At 41.6% G+C, this 24,600-nt stretch overlaps 1 protein-coding gene across 1 annotated transcript in view; it reads right to left on the minus strand.

The window, feature by feature from the left end:
* LOC137417229 (vimentin-like) overlaps positions 1-18,298 on the minus strand; it is a 67,458-nt gene extending 49,160 nt beyond the window's left edge. Inside the window, exons 1-2 of the mRNA XM_078770461.1 lie at positions 18,280-18,298; positions 3,136-3,500 (exon numbers count right to left, since the gene is read on the minus strand). Of these exons, the coding sequence (XP_078626587.1) occupies positions 3,136-3,470 (335 nt within the window). The 5' untranslated portion in view covers positions 3,471-3,500; positions 18,280-18,298. The remainder of the gene's footprint in view (positions 1-3,135; positions 3,501-18,279) is intronic.
* Between the last annotated feature and the right edge of the window lie 6,302 nt (positions 18,299-24,600).

Raw genomic sequence — 24,600 nt, forward strand, 5'->3', positions numbered from 1 at the left:
CAGAAAGATCTATGATTTATACGCTTTCGTAATGCAATCAATATGAATTCCAGTCAATAAGAAACCCCACACCAAGGATCCGGAGTAATCAATAATATATTCCCCAAGCAATCAACAACCATCAACAATCAATCCAATATTACTAAGATGGCCATCTTATATATGTTCCCCCTTTTCCCCACTCACGACCCCTTTTGGTCACTGTCCCTCACAATGTCTCTGGGCCCCTCCAGACCAAGGTGAAGGTCGGCTTCTCCGCAGACGGGCGGTTGAACGAACCCCTGGCTGACGTGCTCCCAAACGTACAAGTCACGTACCGGGAACACGGCTGCAGCGCACACCTCCTTGCCAAGCAAAGCGGGCAAAGCAACGCGTGGCTTGCCCAGCGCGCGAGGCCCAAGGTGCAACCCGTACGCGTCCTTGTAGACGGTGAGGCGAACTGTGCCGGACGCTTGGTTCCGTGCACGAACCCACGGCAACTTGACGTGTAAATGGGTAATTACCCCGCGCAGGTAACTCCTTTCGCCAGACGGGCTTTCAAACGCAGCGTCCCCCCACGCTGCTCAATATCAATACCGCTCACGTCGGAGCTCGGCGAGGAAGAGGAAGAAGATCGCCGCTTCTCCCGGACCTCGTGTCTTTTCTCCTTCCGTTTCCGGTCTCCTTTTCCCCAGAAGGGCTCCTGACCCTTTAATCACAACAACCTTTAATCGACTACACATTTATACGCAATGACCTGAATAGTAATTCACATAAATTCACATAAATCCATAACACTCCCCCCCTTCAAGAAAGAAAGTTTGAACCCAGCGAAAACTTTCTTTGCCGGCCAACTTTGATAAACAAACCAGATAACTCACAACCCCCAAATCATCAGTTCCCCCCGGGCACAATTATCACTTAAAAATAAAGCAACAAAATTTCACAAAACCCCTAGATTAATTCACTCTGGACCAAGCGTCAACCACTTCTAGTTTCTCTTGAATGACGGTTAAGAGGTGGTGACCAAAGCCCCAAAGTTACACCTCTCGATAGCACTTTTTCGGGAGGCCCAGCTGAGTATTCCCTACAGGGACGCCTTAAGGAATGTGGAGTTCACGGTTAGTCCGGGGAGGAAAGTTCATTACATGGACGCCTTTAAGAACGTGGAGTTCACGGTTAGTCCGTGCAGGAAAGTTCACTACCTGGACGCCTTTAAGAACGTGGCGTTCATGGTTAGTCCGTGTAGGAGCCCCGGCTCGGCGGCTCCACCATATGTAGTGCTTCAACTTCTCCAGACTCCTAACAGTTACGGTGGGACCCCTTGTCCCAGCCGTTACCTGACTGGCAGTCTCCTTCTCGGCCAGTGCTCTGACATTCATTCTTTCGGGAGGTGCCGTAACTCTGGGAGCCTCCATAGTAATATCGGCTGCTGCCAACCCCAAAACTACCGCCAAGTTGTCCTCTTCTGTAGACCTCTTGACGCCTACGAAATGCCCTCCCTACTGTTATGGTCCGACCCTCCAACTCCTTACCATTCCAATTCTTCTCTGCCTTCCTCAAATTAGTTCAGACCTCGAAGTTAAAATGTTTGGCCAATTTCAAGAGGTCCGCTTTTAGTAACGCTCGGAACTCTGCCTCACTAGGGGTTACCGCAAAGTTCTGTGCCACAAACGCCATGGTGACTACTGGTAACACCTGTTAACCTTCACCCCAGAAATTTCCAACAAAGAAAAGCAACAGTATTATTATTATTGCTATTGTTTTTTTGTTGTTGTTGTTGTTGTTGTTGTTTTGTCGACAGAGCAAAACAATTTTAGGAACGTTGGAAAAGTTCCCACTCTTGGGAATTCTTTCCCGGACTAAAATTTAGAAAATTTTATAGATCCCGGACGTAGACCCAATTGCGAATCCGCAAATTGTAATCCCGGACGAGCCCCCAATTTCTGTTACGTGGTCCTCCCGGTGACTACCTGGTCTCGGTGACCCCCGGACCATGAGAGGAACTCCGCCAGAAAGATCTATGATTTATACGCTTTCGTAACGCAATCAATATGAATTCCAGTCAATAAGAAACCCCACACCAAGGATCCGGAGTAATCAATAATATATTCCCCAAGCAATCAACAACCATCAACAATCAATCCAATATTACTAAGATGGCCATCTTATATATGTTCCCCCTTTTCCCCACTCATGACCCCTTTTGGTCACTGTCCCTCACAATGTCTCTGGGCCCCTCCAGACCAAGGTGAAGGTCGGCTTCTCCGCACATGGGCGGTTGAACGAACCCCTGGCTGACGTGCTCCCAAACGTACACGTCACGTACCGGGAACACGGCTGCAGCGCACACCTCCTTGCCAAGCAAAGCGGGCAAAGCAACGCGCGGCTTGCCCAGTGCGCGAGGCCCAAGGTGCGACCCGTACGCGTCCTTGTAGACGGTGAGGCGAACTGTGCCGGACGCTTGGTTCCGTGCACGAACCCACGGCAACTTGACGTGTAAATGGGTAATTACCCCGCGCAGGTAACTCCTTTCGCCATACGGGCTTTCAAACGCAGCGTCCCCCCACGCTGCTCAATATCAATACCGCTCACGTCGGAGCTCGGCGAGGAAGAGGAAGAAGATCGCCGCTTCTCCTGGACCTCGTGTCTTTTCTCCTTCCGTTTCCGGTCTCCTTTTCCCCAGAAGGGCTCCTGACCCTTTAATCACAACAACCTTTAATCGACTACACATTAATAAGCAATGACCTGAATAGTAATTCACATACATTCACATAAATCCATAACACATTTGAGTTTTGTCATCGAATTTTTAACAAAGCTTTATTATGATAATATGGAAAAGACAAATTAATAATTTTGTTAAAATGTGAAAAGGTCAAAGGTAAGCATCACATAAAGTCGTCAATTTTCATCCGATTGACCGGAAATTTAAATAATTTGCATATTTGGTCACTGAATTGGTTAACCAATCAAAAGCTAGGAAATGATTATTTTTTTTTAGATCAAAAGCTCAAAGGTCGAGGCTGAATAAAATCGTCAATTTTCATTTTGTATTTTTTAACTGTTTTTGTTTTTTAAGCAAACAGGAGAAGACGCTATTAGGTGATTAAAAGGTGAACGTCTCTGGACTTGTGCGCGTCCCGTCGGACTCACTTGTGCCGCTGCTCCTTAATCTGCTCGTTGAGGTTGTCCCTCTGCACTTCGACATGGCATTTCTGGGTTCTCAGCTCCTCCACATTGCGCGTCAACTCGCGAAACCTCTCCTCGTACACGGACGATGGGGCTTCCCCTTCGGTCTGCTCCAGACGTAGCCCCTTGTTCTGTTCCTCCAGGTTGTGCACCTTGTCAATGTACGTGGCGAATCGGTCGTTGAGGTCCTGCATCTCGACCTTTTCGTTTGAACGCATTCGAAAATCGGCGTTTACCACCTCGGCTACACTGACATCGACCTCGTACGAGGTGTTTACAGAGAATGTGGGGATCTCCATGGTACGGACAACTAGTGCGACTGATTCGACCTGTGGGACATTCAAGGGTCGAAGAGGCGATTAATATAGCAGAAGTTTGAATCAAACGCCACGCCCACTTCGCGCCCAGTGGCCCCGCCCCATCGCTCCTGCCTCGCCAAGTTGGGGAACACAGCCAAGTTCGTTTTATGGGTACTTTAAACAATCGCGTAATCAACACCTCAATGTTGTGATTTCTCCCGCAGCAATATGGTTTTCCTTTGGTTTAAAAAACTTTAAAAAAAAGATTATAAAATTGAAAAACCCAAAAAAAGTTTTACCACAGATGACGATTACAAAATCTAAAAACAAAAAGGTTTTGCAGCAGATGGTGATTACAAAATCTAAAAACCCAAAAAGTTTTACAGTAGATGGTGATTACAAAATATAAAAACAAAAAAAGTTTTACAGTAGATGGTGATTACGAAATCTAAAAACCCAAAAAGGTTTTGCAGTAGATGGTGATTTTACAAAATCTAAAAACAAAAAAAGTTTTACAGCAGATGGTGATTACGAAATCTAAAAACCCAAAAAGGTTTTGCAGTAGATGGTGATTTTACAAAATTTAAAAACCAAAAACGTTTTACAGCAGATGGTGATTACAAAATCTAAAAACAAAAAAGTTTTACAGCAGATGGTGATTACAAAATCTAAAAACAAAAAAAAGTTTTATAGCAGATGGTGATTTTACAAAATCTAAAAACAAAAAAAGTTTTACAGCAGATGGTGATTACAAAATCTAAAAACAAAAAAAAGTTTTACAGCAGATGGTGATTACAAAATCTAAAAACAAAAAAAAGTTTTATAGCAGATGGTGATTTTACAAAATCTAAAAACAAAAAAAGTTTTACAGCAGATGGTGATTACAAAATCTAAAAACAAAAAAAAGTTTTACAGCAGATGGTGATTACAAAATCTAAAAACAAAAAAAAGTTTTATAGCAGATGGTGATTTTACAAAATCTAAAAACAAAAAAAGTTTTACAGCAGATGGTGATTACAAAATCTAAAAACAAAAAAAGTTTTACCACAGATGATGATTACAAAATCTAAAAACAAAAAAAGTTTTACAGCAGATGGTGATTTTACAAAATCTAAAAACAAAAAAAGGTTTTACAGCAGATGGTGAATACAAAATCTAAAAACCCAAAAAAGTTTTACAGTAGATGGTGATTTTACAAAATCTAAAAACAAAAAAAGTTTTACAGTAGATGGTGATTTTACAAAATCTAAAAACCAAAAAAGTTTTACAGCAGATGGTGATTTTACAAAATCTAAAATCAAAAAAAGTTTTACAGCAAATGGTGGTTACAAAATCTAAAAACAAAAAAGTTTTACAGCAGATGGTGATTATAAAATCTAAAAACAAAAAAAAGTTTTATAGCAGATGGTGATTTTGCAAAATCTAAAAACAAAAAAAGTTTTACAGCAGATGGTGATTACAAAATCTAAAAACCAAAAATGTTTTACAGCAGATGGTGATTACAAAATCTAAAAACAAAAAAGTTTTACAGCAGATGGTGATGACAAAATCTAAAAACAAAAACGTTTTACAGCAGATGGTGATGACAAAATCTAAAAACAAAAACGTTTTACAGCAGATGGTGATTACAAAATCTAAAAACCAAAAAAAGTTTTATAGCAGATGGTGATTTTACAAAATCTAAAAACAAAAAAAGTTTTACAGCAGATGGTGATTACAAAATCTAAAAACCAAAAAAGTTTTACAGCAGATGGTGATTACAAAATCTAAAAACAAAAAAGTTTTACAGCAGATGGTGATTACAAAATCTAAAAACAAAAAAGTTTTACAGCAGATGGTGATTTTACAAAATCTAAAAACAAAAAAAGTTTTACAGCAGAGGGCGATTACAAAATCTAAAAACAAAAAAGTTTTACAGCAGATGGTGATTACAAAATCTAAAAACAAAAAAAGTTTTACAGCAGATGGTGATTACAAAATCTAAAAACAAAAAAAGTTTTACAGCAGATGGTGATTACAAAATCTAAAAACCAAAAAAGTTTTACAGCAGATGGTGATTACAAAATCTAAAAACAAAAAAGTTTTACAGCAGAGGGCGATAACAAAATCTAAAAACAAAAAAGTTTTACAGCAGATGGTGATTACAAAATCTAAAAACAAAAAAAGTTTTACAGCAGATGGTCATTACAAAATCTAAAAACCAAAAAAGTTTTACAGCAGATGGTGATTACAAAATTTAAAAACAAAAAAGTTTTACAGCAGATGGTGATTACAAAATCTAAAAACAAAAAAAGGTTTTACCACAGATGACGATTACAAAATCTAAAAACAAAAAATAGTTTTACAGCAGATTGTGATTTTACAAAATCTAAAAACAAAAAAAGGTTTTTCATCAGATGGTGATTACAAAATCTAAAAACAAAAAAAAGTTTTACAGCAAATTTTGATTACAAAATTTATTTTTGGGGGAATGGTTATCTCACAAAGCATCGACGTGTAATTATTGACTGGGTGTGGGGAGGGGAGGACTCCTTGATCAAGCCTTGGATTGTTTGGGGATAGGGGTATTGTAAAGGGGCAGATCCAGGATTTTAGGTTGGCGTAGTGGAGGGTGAGGGAGGGGGCAAGGGGAGGGCGGGGGGAGGGGAGGAGGTGGGGAGGATGCAAAAAATTACATTGTATTGAAAAAGGTAATTTCGCCAAGCAGATCGAGGGAAACATTTTTTGTGGGCGTTTCTTTTTGTCATAAATTCTAAAGATTATTCTAAATATACACAAAGAATTAAGTTAAGCACCCCCCCCCGTTTTTGTACAACCTCGCACATTACAAGTTTGTTGTCGTCAGAACAGTGTAATATACCCATGATATTGCTATATTTTCTGGAGAGGTGATATTATGGTCACATAAAAACATAACAATCATGCCGTTTTCAATATTTTATTCTGAATAATTTAAGGTGAAATTTTTTGGGAATTTTAGGCATATTTTCACCTCAATTTAAGTATGGAGCTATAGGTCCATCACGGACAGTGTGGATGACGTTTATGTTTTCTAACGTACAGTCATTGTTCTGAGAAGACCTCTAGCGATCTTTGCGTCAATAACGTGTGTAGGACCCACGTGATCGGATCACTGACTCAACCCTACGTCTCATAGACCCTGTAAGCCGTCGTATGCGTTGCTGTGGCAGGTTGTTCCATTCCCGATGTAATGCACGTTCCAATTCATCCAGATTGGCTATTGGAGGGACCATCTTCGCAATTTGTCGTCCCAACATGTCCCAAACGTGCTCGAGGGGGTTCAGGTCAGGACTGTACGCAGGCCAGGGGATGGTTGTCACAGCACCTTGCTCCAGCAAGGCTCGGACGCGTCTCGCACGGTGAGGCCTGGCGTTGTCATCCATGAAGATGGGATTGACGCAAAGATCGCTAGAGGTCTTCTCAGAACAATGACTGTACGTTAGAAAACATAAACGTCATCCACACTGTCCGTGATGGACCTATAGCTCCATACTTAAATTGAGGTGAAAATATGCCTAAAATTCCCAAAAAATTTCACCTTAAATTATTCAGAATAAAATATTGAAAACGGCATGATTGTTATGTTTTTATGTGACCATAATATCACCTCTCCAGAAAATATAGCAATATCATGGGTATATTACACTGTTTTGACGACAACAAACTTGTAATGTGCGAGGTTGTAAAAAAACGGGGGGGGGGTGCTTAACTTAATTCTTTGTGTATATAAACAAAAATGCTCCATTACACTTGAAAACTCGATGGTATTCATAGAATTCTTACCCTGCGCAGTCAACATGTTGTAAGCCAACTTTTCTGTTTTTGAACATTGTTTTTCTTTGATCCAATATCGCTGCCAGATCACGTGAGCAATGACATCATAAATTTATATTCTTGAAATAATTGTTGCACAGATCACGCTCAATACATTTCAAACTGATCATTTCAAACTGACCATCCCAAGGTGAGTACTTGACAATGAGCATTGACCCTCTCGAATTCTGACGTCATAATTATGGCACCAATGACGTCATCGTTAACAACACTTATTCCCCATATGGAGTTCGTTACAATGAGCCATGTTTCAATTTTTTCCAACCAGCGATTTTGGAGATAAAGAAGTTCAACATTTTTCGGTTTTTCCAAGACAGCGCCAGTACCACATGACCCATGACGTCATGATCATCATTAAAATATTCCAAAGAATCTCGCGAGATCTCGGAGACGGTGGGAGGGATTTTCGAAGCTCCACACGGTCTCCACGTTTTTCGAAGTTAAGTCTGTTCACAATTGTATTTTGTCGAAACTGTATTTATCTTTCGGTGTGTGAAGTTATTGTGTGCAACTTTGGTTGTTTCTCGGTGTTTATCTTTCATAAATTGATCGTCTGTTTGCCGTGTCGTGTCTTGAGGCCTTGTACAGTGTGCACTGTACAACCTTGAGGCTTTGTTTTTCTCTCAGCGGTCCGTCGTTTGTGATCCAATAACTTTCGTTCTCTGTATTCCCAGGCTTTTCACCCATAGCCTACTTCCTTGTGTAAATCTCAACTCAAAAAAAAAAATAAAAAATAAAAAAAAAAAAACAAAAAAAAACAAACACATTTCCTTCTCTGTTCTCATTCGTTTATTCATTCTTATTCGTTCGTTCGTTCTTCGACCACGTGTTTCTCCCCCATTTCCCCAGATAGTTTTCACTCATTAACCTTCAATGTTTACACTTTCCCCTCAAGTTATGTATTCCGTCATATTTTATAACACCTTTTTCTTCTTCTTCTTTAAAAGGCTGCTTTCGACTTGCTCACCAAATCAATTCATCCCAAAAAAAATGTCCATCTCCTATAGTGCCTTTGTTCTACATTCCCTAAACTCTCCTGCACTCCATCCTCCATCCAGCGTCCTTAAACGTATTTTTAACTCGAAGGTCACAAGAAACTCATTTTGCAATAAATGTTCGTTTCCCATAAATCGTACACTTTCAAAAATCCAATCTCACTCCTCCCCTCCAAATCTTCCCCATAACCCCTCCCCTCCAAATCTTCCCCATCACCCCTCCCCTCCAAATCTTCCCCATCACCCATCCCTTTCAAATCTCCCCCCTTGCCCCCTCCCTCCTAAACTACCCCCTCACCCCTCCCCGCCAAGACGCCCCCTCGCCCCTCCCCTCCTAGACTCCTGCCTCACCCCTCCCCTCCAAATCTCCCCCATATCCCATCCCTTTCAAATCCCTCCCCTTGTCCCTTCCCTCCCAAACTCCCCCCTCACCCCTCCCCTTCAAATCTCCCCACCCTCATTGCTTCTCAATTTCCCCCCTCTCACTCCCCCTCCTCAAAGCGTCCTCCCCGCTTCTTCCCCCTTCAAACTCTCACCTCCATCTCCCTCAACCTTCTGCCTCGCTCTTCCCCCTCCTCAAATAACACCTCATTGTGGCTCACCCAATCACCATCAAACCTTTTGTCCGCCCCATCCTTCCCTTTCTCCGAGCTATTCTGAAATCTCTGACACACCTTCAACAGCTCTCCCTATCTCTTCCACCTCTTCCACATCTTACCCTACCCCTCCTCCCCCCTGTTCTGTATCTGATGCTCCCCCTTCCTCTTTATTAACGGTATGGACCTCAAACATCCGGGGCCTTCGTTCAAACTTAACTGATCTCTCCATACAGGTTGCTTCTGTCAAACCAGACGTGATCTGCTTAACAGAAACTTTCCTCCTTTATGATGTCTCTGATTCCATAGTATCTCTCCCGGGCTACTCCCTCCTCCGGTATGATAGACCTGAGCCTCGTCCTGGAGGCGGGGTTGCTATCTTTATCAAAAACTCTCTTCCTCACTCTTCTGCACTGCACTCTCTCCACCTCACCCCCAGGAATACCTCTGGCTACGGCTTCCCCTTCGCTCCCACCTCTTGTTCATATGTGTGTTGTACCGTCCACCAAACAGTGATGACTCCATCTACATCTCGCTGTCTGATGATATGGACCAACTTCTATCTACTCATCCCAACTCTCTCTTCCTCATATGTGGTGATTTCAATTGTCACCATGCCAGTTGGCTGGGTGTGGGTACCTCTCTCACCAGCCATGGCTCTTCAGCAAAGGACTTCTGCGACTCACTGGGACTGACACAATCTGTCAATTTCCCGACCCGGATCTCAGTCAACGGAACATCTTCTCTTCTGGACTTGGTTATGACTAACTTCCCTGAAAATGTCTGCTGCTCTTCTTCTGCTCCGATCGGATCATCTGATCATGTCCTTGTTAAAGTGGACATCTCTCTGACCATCCTCAGGGAGCCTGCTCAGCGTCGACGAGTCTGGCATTTCACTCAGGCCAACTGGCACGGTCTTCAAGCAGCCATCAATCATCTGGACTGGTCTCCCATCTCTACCACCTCTGACATCAACTCATCCTGGGAATTCTTCCAAAGTAAATTGCTCTCTCTCATGCACAGATTTATCCCATCTCGTCTTCAGTTGTCATACCCTTCCTCCCGTCCATGGTACACGGAATCTTGTGGTGAGGCTGTTGCCCAGAAACAACTTGCCTTCGTCTCCTGGAAAGCAAATCCAACGGAAGGAAATCTCATTTCCTTTCACAAAGCCCGAAACAAGTGTGTGTCCACCCTCAGGAGAGCCAGGAAACAATATCTCTCCGTTCTCAAGACCGAACTCTCTTATCTGTCTCCCTCTTCCAAATCCTGGTGGCATCTGGTCAAATCCGTTTCTGGTGTTTGTTCCCCCTCCATCCCCTCCCTTACCTCAAACGGCTACACAGCTGACTCCGCACGTGAAAAAGCTGAATGCCTCAACTCTGTGTTTGCCTCTAAATCTTGTGTCCCAAACCCATCCCTCTCTGTACCCACCATACCCAGTCGTACCCTGCTGCTCCTGGACTCCGTGTCCTTTCCTCCTGACAAGGTGGAAAAGTTTCTGTCAACCCTCGACTCTGATTCTGCAACTGGACCCGACGGCATCAGCCCACGGGTCCTAAAATCCTGCTCTGCTGCTCTATCTCACCCTCTCTCTGTTCTCTTCACCCTCTCTTTTGCTCAAGGTCAACTGCCATCTGCTTGGAAATCAGCCAACATCACCGCTTTGCACAAAAAAGGTGCAAAAACAGATCCTAGCAACTACAGACCAATCAGCCTTCTCCCAATTATCAGCAAAGTCATGGAATCCATCATTGCTTCGGATATGAAATCTTTCCTCTTCTCCAATGGCTTGATCTCTGATCATCAATTTGGTTTCAGACCAGGTCACTCTACTCTGGACATGCTGCTTCTGCTGTCTCAACAATGGATGGAGGTCCTCAATGCCAAACAGGAAATTAGAGCTGTCTCCCTCGACATATCACGTGCCTTCGACACGGTCTGGCACCCCGCTCTGCTCACCAAACTCTCCTCCTTTGGTATCCATGGAAATCTCCATGCATGGCTGGCGGACTTCCTCTCTAGTCGTCGTCAACGTGTGGCCCTGAATGGGTTTCTCTCATCTCCTCTTCCTGTTCAGGCTGGAGTTCCCCAAGGCAGTGTTCTGGGCCCCGTGCTTTTTCTGGTCTTCATCAATGATCTCTCTGACTCTCTCGAAAATCCTCTCTATCTCTTTGCTGATGACTCCACTCTCTGCCGCTCCATTCCTCTTCCCTCAGATCGGCAGTCTGCTGCCTCCTCACTCTCTGAAGACCTGGACAAAATCACAGACTGGTCAAACAAGTGGAACATGTCTTTCAATCCTGACAAATCTCACACTCTTACTATGTCTCTCCGAAAAGATCGACTGGACAACCCTCCCATCTACTTTCTCAACAATCCTCTCCAAGAAGTTCTGTCGCTCAAGATTTTGGGTCTCACTATCTGCCATGATCTTTCTTGGGAAAACCACATTTCCAAGCTGGCCTCCAAAGCCAGTCGCCGACTGGGCATCCTCCGTCGTGCGAAGTCCTTCCTCAGCACACCTGAGCTCCTCACCACATACAAGGCTTTCATCCGCAGCTCAATGGAATACTGTTCTCCCCTATGGGCCGGTGCTCCTGCCTCACACCTAGCTCGGCTTCACGCTGTTGAAACCAAAGCTTTCAGAATTATTGGAATCTCCCGCGATGAAGCTATCTCTGAGGGCCTTTCACTCACTCACCGCAGGCAGGTAGGTGGTCTTTCTGTCTTCTACCGACTCCTCTCCGGCCTTGCACCCCCAGCTCTCTCTGTGCTCTGTCCACCAAATATTCCTACAGGTCGCACAAGATCTGCCAGCAACCCTCTGATGGTTAAACTGCCGAAATCTCGGCTCTCTGCTCACCTTCACTCTTTCATTCCTCTTTTCTCCCGCCTCTGGAACAAACTCCCTCACTCCCTTCAATCCCACTCCTCCCTCCAGGTCTTTAAAACAGCTGTTCACCACCATCTCTTATCTTCCCCCATCCAAAACCTTGATCTTTTCTACCCCCGCTAATTCACCCCAGATCCACCTTGTTTGAAATTCCAACTTCTTTCCTGGAAGTCCTGGCAGTGTCTATATGTTTTATACCTCTCCCACCGCCCCCTTCCCATGCCCCCCCCCCCCCCCAAAGCCCTCGCCCTCTCTCAGATCTCTCGATGTCTCCATGTCTCTCGGTCCCTGCTCTCAAATGTTGTGTTTGTGTCCTTCCCCCTCTCTCCCCATCTTGTCTACCGCTCCCGATGTTATATGTTTTATGTGTCGGTTTGTCTTTCTGTGTGATTAATGTTCGCTCTTTCACGAGCCTCGATCTTGTATACAAAAAAAAAAAAAAAAAAAAAAAAAAGGAGGAGGCGCTCCTGTGGTGAAAATTTCGTGTCCATCAGACCAACAGTTGCTGAAAAAAAATTCATAATGATCGGATGGATAAGTGTTGTATTTGTCGAATTATGAGGTCATAACGAAGGCACCGATGACATCATCATTAACATATCTTATTCCCCATGGGGAGTAGTTGCCATTGAGCCGGCTCTCAAATTTTCAATGAGAGTGGTTTCAGAGATATAAAGGTGCGAATTTTTTCCAAGATGGCGCCTGTACCACATGACCTATGACGTCATGATTATCGTTAAAATATAATACATGAGGAGGCGCTCCTATGGTGAAAATTTTGTGCCCATCAGACCAACAGTTGCTGAGAAAAAAAATTCACAATGATCGGATATGTGTTGCATTTGTCGAATTATGACGTAATTACGAAGGCACAGATGACACCATCATTAACATATATTATTCCACAAAGCGGGTGCTTGACAATGAGCCATTTTTCAATTTTTTCCATGGAGAAGTTTCGGAGATATAGAAGTGCAACTTTTTTCGATTTTTTCCAAGATGGCGTCTGTACCACGGTAGCTATGACGTCATAATTATCAGTAAAAAATTATACAGGAAGAGCTGCAAATATTCTGAAAATTTCCTGTCCATTGGTCAGGAATTTTTGCTTTATTCATATTGATCAGATCAAGTGTTGTACTTGTCGAATTATGACGTCATAATTAAGGCACCGATGACATCACCATCAACCTATCTTATTCCCCATGGTGAGTACTTGACAATGAGCCATGTTTCAATTTTTTCCATTGAGTGGTTTGGGAGATATAGAGGTGTAACGTTTTTCCAAGATGGCGTCTGAACCACGTAAACTATGACATCATAATTATGAATAAAAAAATTATACAGGTGGAGGCACTTCTATGGTAAAATTTCGTGTCAATCGGACCAACGGTTGCCAAGAAGATGAATTTTTAAAATTCAGACACGTACGGCACATGGACGGCATACGTACCCACATCAATGCTTAACCCTGAATTTCGCTTTGCGAGCGCAGGGTAATAAGTGCTCTGGTGAAAAGATGTTTGCCCAAAAATTCAACATTTATTTTAAATATTATCTCAGGATAAAAATCCAATTGACCGAAAAGTACTGGCGGTGCCACGCACTGTGAGGTGCCACGCACCTCCAGTACCGGCGTTGCTGGGCGGGGGAAGGGAGACCCGTACATTCCCAACCCATACATTCGCCCTCTCGACTCAAGCTCACTCGGACAAAAGCCTCGCACAAATTACACCGTGAAGGCCCAATGGTCATGTCTATGCCACAAATCATGGGCGCACTGAATTGAAAATATATAGAACGCTCATACTCCGTGAAAAGTGAAGCCGCCGTGTCGCCATCTTGGTCAGCACGACTCGACCAACTCGCTTCGCGGATCTCGTTTTGTGCGGCAATAAACTGCTCCAATCGGTTACGGAAGGGTTGTGGAAAGACGTTTCACAGCTGTTTCAAAGACATTTAATTCATATCGCACAAAATCGATACAAAACACGATCGCAGAAAAGGTGAAAAAACGTGTGACGTGTGACGGGATGGAACATCACATGATCGCTCTGAGCGAATCAGTCTGGCGGCGGGAATGGAACATCACGTGATCGCTCTGAGCGAATCAGCGAGCTGCTCTGGAACCGGCTGAGATTAGCGGGTACTTCGCTGAAATGCGCTGAGGTTAATATGAATAAAAAATGTGGATCGTCAAATATTTTGAGTTCGGCCATGTTCGTCCCAGGCTCAATGGCCATGTCTATGCCAAATATCAAGCACGTAAGCCTCTCCGTTTAGGAGTCTATCGGTAACATTACACACACACAAACTGTGTTTTATATATATAGATGAGAAGCATACCACTTAATTTTGATTTTAGAAAGAGTAATCACACGACTTCATTCCAATACTCATTACAACTTGATCCCACAAAATAATATTAAGCGGCGTTAATGTCTAGAGAATCTTATAATACATTATTTAATATCACAGAAAAAAATAACAAGTTTAGTTATAATCCAGGGAGTGGATATAAAACTATAGAACTTTCACCCAGAGCTTACAAGATTTCTCGAATATCTTCTGAAATTAATCGCCGTATGAAAGAGAAGGTGATTAACCAAAAAATATTGAAATAGATATTCAAACAAATACTTCGAAATCAACTGTTAGGCTTAAAAATAATTATAAAGTTTATTTCACAATTGATTAGTCATTCAGAGAGATATTAGGTTTCTCCTCAAAAAAGATTGACGCTAATAATACGTTTATCAGCGATAATGTCATTGACATATCCTCAGGTATAAATTCGGTATTGATTAACTGTGATTTGATTGATGGTGCTCATAACGATGGAGAGAAAACAAATACAATATGTTCATTCAGCGCTTACTCAACCCCAATAGGTTATAAATTCAATATGGAACCAAAGAATCCCATCTATTTGCCCGTCTCAGGAAAAACCATTAATAAAGCAAATTTTTGGATAACCGATCAAGATTATCGTATGATTTCTTTCAATGATGAAATGATATCCATCAAAATTGAACTACATGAAGTTTTTCAATAAAAAAAATCGGTTAATGAAATAAGGAATATAAAACTATTAATAAATGAACATCCAACCGTTTTTTTTGGAATGTAGTTTTAACACGAGTGATCAATATAAAAAGAAAACTTTCCAGGATTTGGCGTTTGGAAAAATAGGTCTTATATTTATTCGGGAAAGAGAGGAGGTTATGTTAACATCAAGTGGAGAATTTTTAATTCCATCAAAATTTTCAATAGAGGATAAATTATATTTTGAAAAATTATTTTGGCCAGATACTAATTATTCTCGATTACAACAAAAAATAAAAAGGTCAAAATTGAAAAAATTTAAACTAAAATGTTTAAAAGTTTTTTTATTCTACATAGAATAAAAACACGATGGTTGTTGTATGAAAACACGAGTTGAGAAAATATAAAATCATTACGAAAGATACAAAAGATACTGTTAAAACAGCTGGAGATGGGATTGGGGAAGGAATTTACCTTTCACCCTACTATAAGGGGGAAGGTATGTTTATTGGAAGAGGATACTTTCAGCCCAAGAGACAACGGGGTGGAGGACATCAATTTAGAACGAAAGTGGATGGGATAATTGATACTCTAATCTAATGGGTATGGGTTCAACTATTCTTAAGCATAAAGATCTAATTGGTTCAACTACTTCTGCCCTGGGAAATGTAGCGGGTGCTGTAAAGAGTATAAAGACACTCAAAAGGAGTCTCATAAATTACAAGCGATTAAAGAAATTAAAAAAGGTAGAACTTCAACACTAACCCTGCAAGAATGACCGAGAATGATTGAAATACTTGGGTCGGGTTTTTAAAAATGTTTTAAATATTTATATTATTCTTAAATATAATAAATTTATTTATTATATATATTTTATTATTGTTATATAAAAATATATGGATGGATCGATACTATTTATGATTTGGATGATACGATTATCATTTCAAATTCTACTAAAAAAGAAGATTATTTTAAGGTAAATGCTGAAACGGGAACAGACTGGAATACGAATTGAACAAAAAGTTTTGAGATAAATTATTATCAACAAACTTACTTGAATCTAGCCGATAGTTTATTGTTGTGTAAATTTAAATTCACTAAGGCTGCAGCTAGCACAAATGCTGCATTCGTAAATGAGTTCTTCTGGAAAATGTTTGATAGTATTTGTTTGTATATTGGAACGCAAAAAGTGGAAGCGGTTGATTATGTCTTTGCTACGGCTGAAATGATGAAATTCACACGATATCCCTTTAGTGATAGATGGGGTAAGGGGTCTGCCGAAGGTTTTATTCCTCATATGACAACGGGAAAAGACGATGACCACTGTTATAGACAAAGAAAGTCAACGTATAACGATGATATAAAAGCCGAGAATAGTTTACCGTAGCTGTACCCCTTAAAGGTATATTTGGATTTTGTGATTATGATAAGTTCTGTATGGACTTAAAATTAGATTTCAACTACAAAGGAACGATAATGAAAATAGATTGCTTTTTGGGGCTGAGAATGCCTTCGGTGAAAACAATAAGTTTGTTATTAATGACGTGTTGGTATATCAACGAATATACGCCTAGTCTTAAAACGGAAGAGATGTTGAATAGAAGACTTAACTCAAAGACCCCGCTAAATGTATCCTACCTTAAAAGAAGATGCCAACAAGTTAAACTTAACCAAACCACTTACATGTGGAATTTGGTGTTCTCGAAGGAAAACCTCGATAACTGTGGATCATTTTTAAGAAACCAGATGGAGATTTTTTTTTTTTTTTGTATACTGAATCGAGGCTCGTGAAAGAGCTAACATTTATTTCACAAACAAATCAACCAGACAAACAAGATATATAAAAAGAGGGAGCGGAAGACAAGATGGGGAGAGAAGGGGAAGCACACAAACATAACATTTGAGAGCAGGGAGATGTGTGGGAGGGAGAGGGCTTGGGGGGAGGAGGCGTGGGAAGGGGGGAGGGTGGGTTGGGAGAAGTATAAAACACAAGGACACCAAGGACTTCCAGGACAGAAGTTGGGAGTTCAAAAAAGTGTATTTAGGGTGAAATTAGCGGGGGTAGAAAAGATCAAGGTTTTGGATGGGGGAAGATAAGAGATGGTGGTGAACAGCTGTTTTAAAGACCTGGAGGGTCGAGTGGGATTGAAGAGAGTGAGGGAGTTTGTTCCAGAGGCGGGAGAAAAGAGGAATGAAGGAGTGAAGGTGAGCAGAGAGTCTTGATTTTGGCAGTTTAACCATAAGAGGGTTGCAGGCAGATCTTGTGCGACCTGTGGGAATATTTGGGGGACAGCCCAGAGAGAGCTGGGGGGGGCAAGGCCAGAGAGGAGTCGGTAGAAGACGGAAAGACCACCAAACCTGCCTGCGGTGAGTGAGTGAAAGGCCCTTGGAGTTAGCTTCATCGCGGGAGATTCCAATGATTCTGAACGCTTTGGTTTCAACAGCGTGAAGACGAGCTAGGTGTGAGGCAGGAGCACCAGCCCAGAGGGGAGAGCAGTATTCCATTGAGCTGCGGATGAAAGCCTTGTATGTGGTGAGGAGCTCACGTGTGCCAAGGAAGGACTTCGCCCGACGGAGGATGCCCAGTCGGCGACTGGCTTTGGGGCCAGATTTGAAATGTGGTTTTCCCAGGAAAGATCGTGGCAGATAGTGAGACCCAAAAACTTGAGTGACAGAACTTCTTGGAGAGGATTATTCAGAAAGTGGATGGGAGGGTTGCCCAGTCGGTCTTTTCGGAGAGACATTGTAAGAGTGTGAGATTTGTCAGGATTGAAAGACATGTTCCACTTGTTTGCCCAGTCTGTGATTTTGTCCAGGTCTACAGAGAGTGAGGAGGCTGCAGACTGATGATGTGAGGGATGAGGAATGGAGCGACAGAGAGTAGAGACATCAGCAAAGAGATAGAGAGGATTTTCAAGAGAGTCAGAGAGATCATTGATGAAGACAAGAAAAAGCACAGGGCCCAGAACACTGCCTTGGGGAACTCCAGCCTGAACAGGAAGAGGAGATGAGAGAAACCCATTCAGGGCCACACGCTGACTACGACTAGAGAGGAAGTCCGCCAGCCATGCATGGAGATTTCCATGGATACCAAAGGAGGAGAGTTTGGTGAGTGGAGCGGGGTTCCAGACCGTATCGAAGGCACGTGATATGTCAAGGGAGACAGCTCTAATTTCCTGTTTGGCATTGAGGACCTTCATCCATTGTTGAGAAAGCAGAAGCAGCATGTTGTCCAGAGTAGAGTGACCAGGTCTGAAACCAAATTGATGATCAGAGATCAGAGATATAGGGTGAAGCAAGGAGAGGATATGAGCATTGTGATTATGAATTGATATGAGCATTGTGAATTGAGATATGAGCATTGCGATTACAACAACGATTTTAAATTATGAGCATTATGAATCGCACACACACACACATACCTCTAAAAGATCAAGCTTTTTGTCAAGATCTTTGAGTTGAAAATTTAGGGTATCACAGGTTGGCAGGAAATAACCACTCTTTGGTAAAGCATAAACATCCCACTCATAGTCGTGGTCATCGAGGTCGTGATCGTGGTTGTGGTCATCGATCTCAACAGGTGTTGTATTCTGTTTGAAAAAAGAAAGAAAAACATGAGGAGAAATTATTAAAAGATACATCGTATTGACAATGAATAAATAAATGTCAGCTCCCATTTATTGGTGCCAGTCAGAGAGATGAATAATGAATTACCAGGGTCAGACTCTGATGGTCGTTTTGGACAAGTGACAAAATCTCGTCTGTGTCTTCTTCGAGGTTAATATTACAGACAAAAAAAGAGAAATTACTTCGTTGAAGGAAGCCAGACAAAACATCACACAACACACACATCTCGTTTTTTCATTTCTGTTCCTCACAATTCGATCTCTCTCTTTTATTCACAGACACACACACACACACACACACACACACACACACACACACACGCACACACATCTCGTTTTTTTAAATTTTGTATCATACCTTTCACAAGAATCTTCTAAGAACGGTGAAACATTGAATTCATTCGTCGGGTGAATATTCTGAGCCCTCCATCTCGGAGGTAGGTTATTCAAACCCGTATTCAGTTTGTTGTGAAACTCTTGAGGAATAACTTGAAATTCTGCCAGGATATTCACAATATTTGAATTGCTGTAATAAAGAGAAAATATATATCATGAGTCATATAATTAATCACATACAAAGCTCTCATTAACAGTGTTTAACACCAAATGAAACTTACCAATGTCCTGGTGAGTATTCTTCATCAGAGGAAAGACTGGAATAAGACAAGCTCATCTTCATTCGCAATGTTTAAAATTGAACTGAATACGGCTTTTTATAATGAACAAAATGTATTTCGGGGAAGTGAACTGCCTGTCAGCAGGGCGTGTGAAAAACAGGAAATAAGACCATGAGAACTTCTGGGAAGTTATCCAAGTGAAACAACATGCCATTTCTCAAAAGTGAAGGGAATTAATGAGAAAAGGTTCGAGTATGGTAGCCTTGGTATATAAATGGAAAACAAAATGAAAGTGAAAAATATCAAATAAGTCTTATTGAAAAGGCAACAGGTAAAAAAGTTCACAAAACAAATAAGAGAATTAATTAAATACCGGTGAGTTGGATGAGATGGGAGGACATGTTATGGCTGAATTTGTTGGATTGAGGTCAAAGGCTTATGCTTACAAATATATTGTGGGTGGAATTGAAAAGACTGACAAAAAGTTAAAGGGGGTTAAAAAAATGTGTTATTAAAGAGACTATAAATTTTGATGATTATTATAATTGTTTGAAAACTAAAAAGGGATCATTTAGGAAGATTATTGGAATTAGGAGTTATAAACACGATATATATATACGGAAGAGGTAAACAAACAAGCATTGGGTGCCTATGATGATAAAAGGTACATTTTAAAGGGTGGAATTGATTGTATTCCATTCGGATTTAACAAAGTATAAATGATAGAAGATAGTTGTTATCAAACTAAAGAGTGGAGGAAAAGCCAAAATTGGTACAAGAATGGAAAACATAATGAATGTGAAAAGTACCAGATTGATTTGCTAGAAAAGTTAATGGGAGTTCCTATTGAGAAGACTGATCAAAGATTGAATCTTAAGATGGGAGTTCTAGAAGGAGGAAGGAAAAGTATTTGTGAATGGTCTGAGAACTTTGATGGACGCCACATCGTTAGAGGACAGACCATCTATTATAATCTCAAAATGATTTGTGGATCTGGTGGCGCACAGACTCGATCATTGAGGGAAACTTTTCACTTTATAAAAGCATAGAGCATTTTCACTTTATAAAAGCATAAAAGCAAAAAATAGCGATCGGGTTCTGTTTGTGAATATATTAGACAGAGATGTTTTCAGCAAAAGAATAGATGGATTAAAGAAAATGATGAATGACAAAATATTTGTTTGATCAATGAAAGAATGGGCAGAGAGTTGATCTCTACGTTCAGAGAGGGTAGACTGGTCATTAGGGGGTAGACTGATCGAGTGATCATAGGGTTAATGATAGAATGATAGAATGACCATAGGGTAGATTGGTAGAATGATCGAATGATCATAGGGTTAATGATAGACTGGGTAGATTGATGATCATAGGGAGAAAAGAGGGCATTAGAAAAAATGACAAGATTTTGGGTGGGAGAGAGGGTAGATGGGAAAACCTCATGTAAATAGATGGGATGGTCTAGTGGCCCAGGAACACGATTATTTATCTACTGACGTTGGAAGGACATATTGGCCCACAATTAATCAGATGTTGTAGGGGGCGTGGCCTAACGTTCGGCAAACGTTGGAAAGGAGGATTTGCCCACGTTGGGCTCAAGCTCCCTTCGAACGTTTGTCCAACGCTGCCATCCAACGTTTGCCCAACGTTAGGCTGACGTCGTAGTACCCTCACTCATTCAGTATCAAGGGCCTCAAAGAACAATGGTAAAAAAATTATTCAAAAAATTATTAGATTCAAATAAAAAGCACAATTTTTTTTTTTAAAGAACAAGAAGCAAAATCAAGAAGAAAACAATGTATTAAAATGACAACATGTAAAACATTGTTACATTTCCATCGATTTTTTAAAAGGTCCTCTTTCAGTGCAGCATTAACGCATTACTCCCACAAGCTGCAACTTCAGGAAGCAAAAATGTTTTGAAATGACAAAACGTGAAACATTGTTGCATTTCCATCTACTTTATTTTCTACTGCCCTCCTCTTTCAGTGCTGCATGACTCCAACAAGCAGCAAAGTCAGGATCCGGATGGCAGGGAAGAATGGGGAACATTTGGCCCCAGACTTGCGTTGGGGTACAACCACCATGAAGAGGTGTCCCCGATAGTTATGGAATCACAGGTTGTTAAGCTTGCTGGACTTGACAAATTGGTTCCATCGGCAGTGAAGCTTGTGTTCAGGACACTGCAACTTGCCGCAGCTGTAATAAAATGACACAACATGCGAAGAGCCGGACACTGATGTTGCATTGCTGCAAAAAGAGATTATTTTCTTTCACATAAATATGAAATATAACCAGAAACAAATGATAATTGTCCTGATCCAAATTATTCCACAAAATAAATTTGGTCACAATATATTTTTTCAGCATTTTTATTGCTTACCGATTCCTAATGTGAATGACATGCTATCATTGGGTGAGGACAGTGACAAAATGGCAGATGATGATTTTTGTGAAAGAGGTCTGATAAAGCCTCTTAAGGTTTGACAGATTTAATTGGCTGCCTGTAATCATCAGCGTCTGACATGTACCTTGCTGGAACACACACACACACACACACACACACACACACACACACACACACACACACACACACACACACACACACACACACACACACACACACACACACACACACACACCCTTTCATTATTATTATTATTATTATCGGCAGAGTAGCCGCTCTACAGGCGACCTTGTTTCTGGCGTGCAACTCATTTTTCTGCCATCGGATATTTTCTGCTGACACAACTACTTTGACTTCGATTTCCAGCTGCTTTCCTTTGGTAATACTGCTCTTGCTGATTTCTGTTCAACTTAGATGTCCTTGGTTTTTGAGGCATCTCAATTTTCCATCTCAATTCAATGAGGCATCTCAAGTACCAACTTCTAATTTGGTGTGTGGGTGTATCTCGCCATAAGGAAGAACGCAATTTAAAATTGGGTTGCCACGGCAAAATCCAAGATGGCCGCCACCATATATATGTCTGAACCTTGTGAGATTAATATCTTGAAAAATAACCGAAGTACCAACTTCTAATTTGGTGTGTGGGTGTATCTCGGCATAAGGAAGAAAGCTACTTAAAATTGGGTCGCCATGTCAAAATCCAAGATGGCTGCCACCATATATATGTCTGAACATTGTGAGCGAAATATCTCGAAAAATAAGCGAAGTACCAACTTCTAATGTGGTGTGTGGGTGTATCTAGGCACAAGGAAGAACGCTGTTTAAAATTGGGTCACCACGTCAAAATCCAAGATGGCCGCCGCCATGTATGTCTGAATCTTGTGAGATGAATATCTTGAAAGATAAGCGAAGTACCAACTTCTAATTTGGTGTGTGGGTGTATCTCGGCATAAGGAAGACCGCTATTGTAAATTGGGTCGTCACGTCAAAATCCAAGATGGCCGCCACCATATATATGTCTGAACCTTGTGAGCGAAATATCGTGAAAAATAAGCGAAGTACCAACTTCTAATCTGGTGTGTGGGTGTACCTAGGCACGTGCAAGAACGCTGTTTAAAATTGGGTCGCCAGGTCAAAATCCAAGATGGCCGCCGCCATGTATGACTGATGCCATGTGTGTCTGAACCTTGTAACCTGCATATCTTGAAAAATAAGCGAAGTACCAGCTTCTAATCTGATGTGTGGGTGTATCTAGGCATAAGGAAGAACGCTGTTGAAAATTGGGTCGCCACGTCAAAATCCAAGACGGCCGCCGCCATGTATGTCTGAACCTTGTGAGATGAATATCTTGAAACATAAGCGAAGTACCAACTTCTAATTTGGTGTGTGGGTGTATCTCGGCATAAGGACGAACGCTATTGAAAATTGGGTCGCCACGTCAAAATCCAAGATGGCCGCCACCATATATATGTCTGAAACTTGTGAGTGAAATATCTCGAACAATAAGCGAAGTACCAACGTCTAATCTGGTGTGTGGGTGTATCTAGGCAAAAGGAAGAACGCTGTTTAAAATTGGGTCGCCACGTCAAAATCCAAGATGGCCGCCGCCATGTATGGCCAAACCTTGTGAGATGAATATCTTCAAAAATAAGCGAAGTACCAACTTCTAATTTGATGTGTGGGTGTATCTCGCCATAAGGAAGAACGCTGTTGAAAATTGGGTCGCCACGTCAAAATCCAAGATGGCCGCCACCATATATATGTCTGAAACTTGTGAGTGAAATATCTCGAACAATAAGCGAAGTACCAACGTCTAATCTGGTGTGTGGGTGTATCTAGGCACAAGCAAGAACGCTGTTTAAAATTGGGTCGCCACGTCAAAATCCAAGACGGCCGCAGCCATGTATGTCTGATGCCATGTGTGTCTGAACCTTGTAACCTGCATATCTTGAAAAATAAGCGAAGTACCAACTTCTAGTCTGGTGTGTGGGTGTACCTAGGCATAAGGAAGAAAGCTATTGAAAATTGGGTGGCCACGTCAAAATCCAAGATGGCCGCCGCCATGTAGGTCTGAACCTTGTGAGATGAATATCTTGAAAAAGAAGCAAAGTACCAACTTCTAATTTGGTGTGTGGGTGTATCTCGGCATAAGGACGAAAGCTATTGAAAATTGGGTCGCCACGTCAAAATCCAAGATGGCCGCCACCATATATATGTTTGAAACTTGTGAGCGAAATATCTCGAACAATAAGCGAAGTACCAACGTCTAATCTGGTGTGTGGGTGTATCTCGGCATAAGGAAGAACGATATTGTAAATTGGGTCGCCACGTCAAAATCCAAGATGGCCGCCGCCATGTATGTCTGAACCTTGTGAGATGAAAATCTTGAAAAATAAGCGAAGTACCAACTTCTAATTTGGTGTGTGGGTGTATCTCGGCATAAGGACGAACGCTATTGAAAATTGGGTCGCTATGTCAAAATCCAAGATGGCCGCCACCATATATATGTCTGAAACTTGTGAGCGAAATATCTCGAACAATAAGCGAAGTACCAATGTCTAATCTGGTGTGTGGGTCTATCTATTGGGTCGCCACGTCAAAATCCAAGATGACCGCCGCCATGTATGTCCGAACGTTGTGAGATGAATATCTTCAAAAATAAGCGAAGTACCAACTTCTAATTTGGTGTGTGGGTGTATCTCGCCATAAGGAAGAACGCTATTGAAAATTGGGTCGCCACGTCAAAATCCAAGATGGCCGCCACCATATATATGTCTGAAACTTGTGAGTGAAATATCTCGAACAATAAGCGAAGTACCAACGTCTAATCTGGTGTGTGGGTGTATCTAGGCACAAGCAAGAAGGCTGTTTAAAATTGGGTCGCCACGTCAAAATCCAAGACGGCCGCAGCCATGTATGTCTGATGCCATGTGTGTCTGAACCTTGTAACCTGCATATCTTGAAAAATAAGCGAAGTACCAACTTCTAGTCTGGTGTGTGGGTGTACCTAGGCATAAGGAAGAAAGCTATTGAAAATTGGGTGGCCACGTCAAAATCCAAGATGGCCGCCGCCATGTAGGTCTGAACCTTGTGAGA

The sequence above is a fragment of the Myxine glutinosa genome, chromosome 1 (genome assembly GCF_964187855.1).
Source record: "Myxine glutinosa chromosome 1, kmMyxGlut1.1, whole genome shotgun sequence".
Lineage (NCBI taxonomy): Eukaryota > Metazoa > Chordata > Myxini > Myxiniformes > Myxinidae > Myxine > Myxine glutinosa.